Source organism: Orycteropus afer, unplaced genomic scaffold (assembly GCF_000298275.1).
Source record: "Orycteropus afer afer isolate SDZICR_OR568_19922 unplaced genomic scaffold, OryAfe1.0 scaffold00510, whole genome shotgun sequence".
Classification (NCBI taxonomy): domain Eukaryota; kingdom Metazoa; phylum Chordata; class Mammalia; order Tubulidentata; family Orycteropodidae; genus Orycteropus; species Orycteropus afer.
In genome coordinates, this window is record NW_006922097.1 from 830,104 (window position 1) to 834,012 (window position 3,909).

Genomic DNA, 3,909 nt, shown 5'->3' on the forward strand with positions numbered 1-3,909 from the left:
ACACTGACAAAAATATATTTACAAATTTTAATTCTAAAATTAGGTATGCCCTCACTTTCAAAAGATATGAATATAATTATAAGTGAATAAATTAGTAATGATTAGTTTACATCAAATAGTATTATAGAAAGATTCTTTTTATGTAGAAACTTCTATTATATATTTTTAAGTGAATTTATTTTTAAAATTTGCCACATATCATTAGAGAATTGTAAATCAAAACAAAAATGAGATTTCTCTACATGCCTATTAAAATGGCTAAAATCCAAAATGCCAACACCAAATTCTAATGAAGATGAAGAAAAACAGAAATTCTCATTCATTGCTAATGGTAATGCAAAATGATAGTCACTTTGGAAGATAGTTTGAAAAGTTCTTGCAATACTAAGTATAGACTTAACCATATGATCCCATAGTCACACTCCCATATATTTACCCAAATGGGTTGGAAATTTATGTCCACACAAAATCTGCACTTGAATGATTATAGCTTTATCCATAATTGACCCAAATTGGAAGCAACCAATATGTCCTTCAATAAGTGCTATATTTAGAGAATGGGATATTATTCAATGATAAAAAGAAATGAGTTGCATACTACAAAGGCATAGTAATTGAAACGACAAATGTCTGGTGAAATTGTGGGGAGATTGGAACTCTCATAAATTGCTAGTGGGATTGTAAAATGGTCCAGCCACTATGGAAAACAATATGGTGCTTCTCCAAAAAGCTGGAAATAGAAATACCATATGATCATGCAGTCCCACTTTTAGGTGTATATCCTAGAGACATAAGGGTAGTTTTGATTTGTTTACAAGTGATTCAGTCATTTTGGATATTTAAAGTGACAGTGTTCTCCAAGATTCCAGGGACTTAAAAATAGACTCTACTTGCTGGGAACCACAAGGATATTCCAGATGCCAATGACTGGAAAGGTGCGATAATGCCCTTGTTACTCTTATACCCCACATCCTTTTGGTGAATGGAGGTACAGCCATCCCTCACTCCCACCCACCTTCTGGGCTGGCAGGAATTACATCCTAGTCTGTGTGCTCAGGCAGAGCCTGGGTGCCCTGCCCTGCCCAGCCCAGATTTCCCGCCCCCCATTTTTTTAGTTTGTTTGTTTTTGTCTGTTTTAAAATTATTATTATTGTTGTCCTTATTATTATTATTATTCATTCTTCCCTTCCCAGGTTCTAGTTTTCAGCTTTTTCTCTCTTCCCTGTTCCTGGTTCCCATTTTTTTCTTTCTCATGGTTAACCCCATTCATTGTTTTTCTTTTTGCATTTTTCACATTTTTTTCTTCATTATTTTCCTACTCTACCTTTATTTCTCTTATTGCCCTCTGCCCAGATAGTGTGAATTTTTCTTTTTTTGGTTATTTGTCCACTTGCTTTTACTTTTTTGATGTTTATTCTATTGTTGTTTTTGTCTAACTTAGTGGGAGACAGCAACAATGCCCATACAACACAACTACATCTGCACCTCCTGCAGCTCCACTTACTGAGTATGAGCTACTGCTTCCTTCTCCACAACTGGCCAATGATAAATGACCACCAAGAAGTGCCTTACTCACCCTTAACTGCTCTTCATAAACAGTTAACAGAGATCTAAATACAACAACATCACAATGTCTCAGAGACAACAGACCATCACAATCCACACAAAGAAGCAAGATCAAGTGGTAGAAACAAGAGAGTAGGATACAGACCTAGAACACATCCTTGGGGAGGAAGCAGCATTGGAACTCTCTGATAAGGAATTCAAAATAATAATATTTAGTATATTTAAAGGATTGAGAGACAGATCAAGGAAAACATTGACAAAATTGAGGAAAACACTGACAAAACCCTAGAACAATTTTGGAAGATAATACAGGAACAAAAGGACAAAATAAATGCAAAATCAGAAATGATACAAAATCTACAGATAGAAATCCAGAAGATTAATACTAAATGGTCAGAAACAGATAACACATTGAAAGGGCAAAGGAGTAGAATTGAATCAATTGAAGACAGAATTAATGAGATTTAAGACAAATGCCTCAATACTTCTTTGGAAAGGGAACAATAAGAAAAAAGATCAAAACCAGATGATGAAAGCCAAGGTTCTTGTGGGATACCATCAAAAGGAATAACCTACATGTAATCAGAATTACAGAACAGGAAGAGAAAAATAAAACCACTGAGAAAATTGTCCAAGATTTGTTGGAAGAGAACTTCCCTGATATGATGAAAGATGAAAATATATCTATTCAGAAAGTCCAATGAGTTCCAAATAGGATAGACCCCAAAAGAAAATGACCAAGACATATCATCATCAAACTCATCAAAACCAAAGACAAAGCAAGAATCTTGAAAGCAGCATGTGAAAAATGAAGTTACTTACAATGGACAACCAATAAGAATAAGTTCTGATTTCTCAGCAGAAACCATGCAAGCAAGAAGGCAATGGGATGGTATATATAAAACCTTGAAAGAGAAAAATTTCCAACCAAGAATTATGTACCTGACAAAATTGTTTCTCAAATATGATGGTGAAATTAGGAGATTTCTAGATAAGCAGAAATTAAGGGACTTTGTTAAAACCAGACTAACCTTACAAAAGATACTAAAGGGAGTCCCTTGAACAGAGAACCAATACTAGCAAACAACACTGACCATTAATACACAAGATGATATAACCCAGAATCCAACCCAGCTACATAAGTATCCAAAGTAAAATATGCTTACAAGATTGTAAACAGGGAACCAGAGACAACAATTGGCAAATGAGGACAACTACAGACTGAAAGAGTGGAAAAATAGTGTAGTTACAGAACTTCTAAATGGTGAAGAAGTCAAGAGAGTTGCAAGATAGAATGGACTGTTCTAAACTCAGGGAGAAAATTATAAATCACAGGGTAACGTCAAAGAAAAATGATAAACCTTCACATCACTATAAAAAAAAGGGCAAGCTCAAGTATTTAGCAAATACTAAAACAGTAGCAACAAAGGAAATGATAATATGATTCATAAACATGAGCACAGCACAGAAAATTATATGGAACAAAGAAACAAGGAACACCATGAAAAAACACATAGCAAAATGACAGCAACAAATTCATACTTGTTGACAATTACACTGAATGTTAATGGATTAAATGCACCATTCAAGAGACGGAGAGTTGCTGACTGGATAAGAAAACATAACCCATCCATATGCTATCTACAAGAGACACACCTTAGATACAAAGACAAAAACAGACTGAAAATCAAAGGTTGTAAAAAGATATATCAAGCAAATGGCAACCAAAAAAGAGCAGGAGTGGCAATATTAATTTCTGATAAAATTTCATGAGGAAACTCTGCATAGGCTAAGAGGTCATTTGAACGGAACAAGGGGATAACTGCATGGTTTACACCACACAAGACAAGGAAGGACATTATATAATGATTAAAGGATCAATTGAACAAGAAGATATAACCATAATAAATGTCTGTGAACCCAATGAAAGAGCCCCAAAATATATAAATTAGACTTTAAAGGAGTTGAAAAGGCAAATAGATAACTCCACAGTCATAGTGGGAGACTTTAATACACCACTTTCAATGAAAGATAGAATAACTGGAAAGAAACTCAGCAAAGATGCAGAAGAGTTAAACAATACCATCCACCAACTTGACCTTATAGACATCTACAGACCACTTCACCCAACAACAGCATAATATACATTCTTTTCCAGTGCACATGGAACATTTTCCATGATAGACCATATGTTAGGGCATAAAGCAAGCCTTAATAAACTTAAAAAACATTGAAATACTGCAAAGCATCTTCTCAGATAACAATGCTATCAAATTAGAAATCAACAATAGGATGATCCATGGAAAAACAGCAAACACATGGAAACTGAACAACACCCTCCTT

The 3,909-nt window shown here is 34.6% G+C and overlaps 1 protein-coding gene across 1 annotated transcript in view; it reads left to right on the forward strand.

Annotated features, from left to right (window-relative positions):
• Positions 1-270: 270 nt before the first annotated feature.
• The window catches only part of CCDC30 (coiled-coil domain containing 30), a 218,587-nt gene continuing 214,948 nt past the window's right edge, over positions 271-3,909 (forward strand). Inside the window, 1 exon segment of the mRNA XM_042782917.1 lies at positions 271-331. Coding sequence (XP_042638851.1) covers positions 271-331 — 61 coding nt within the window.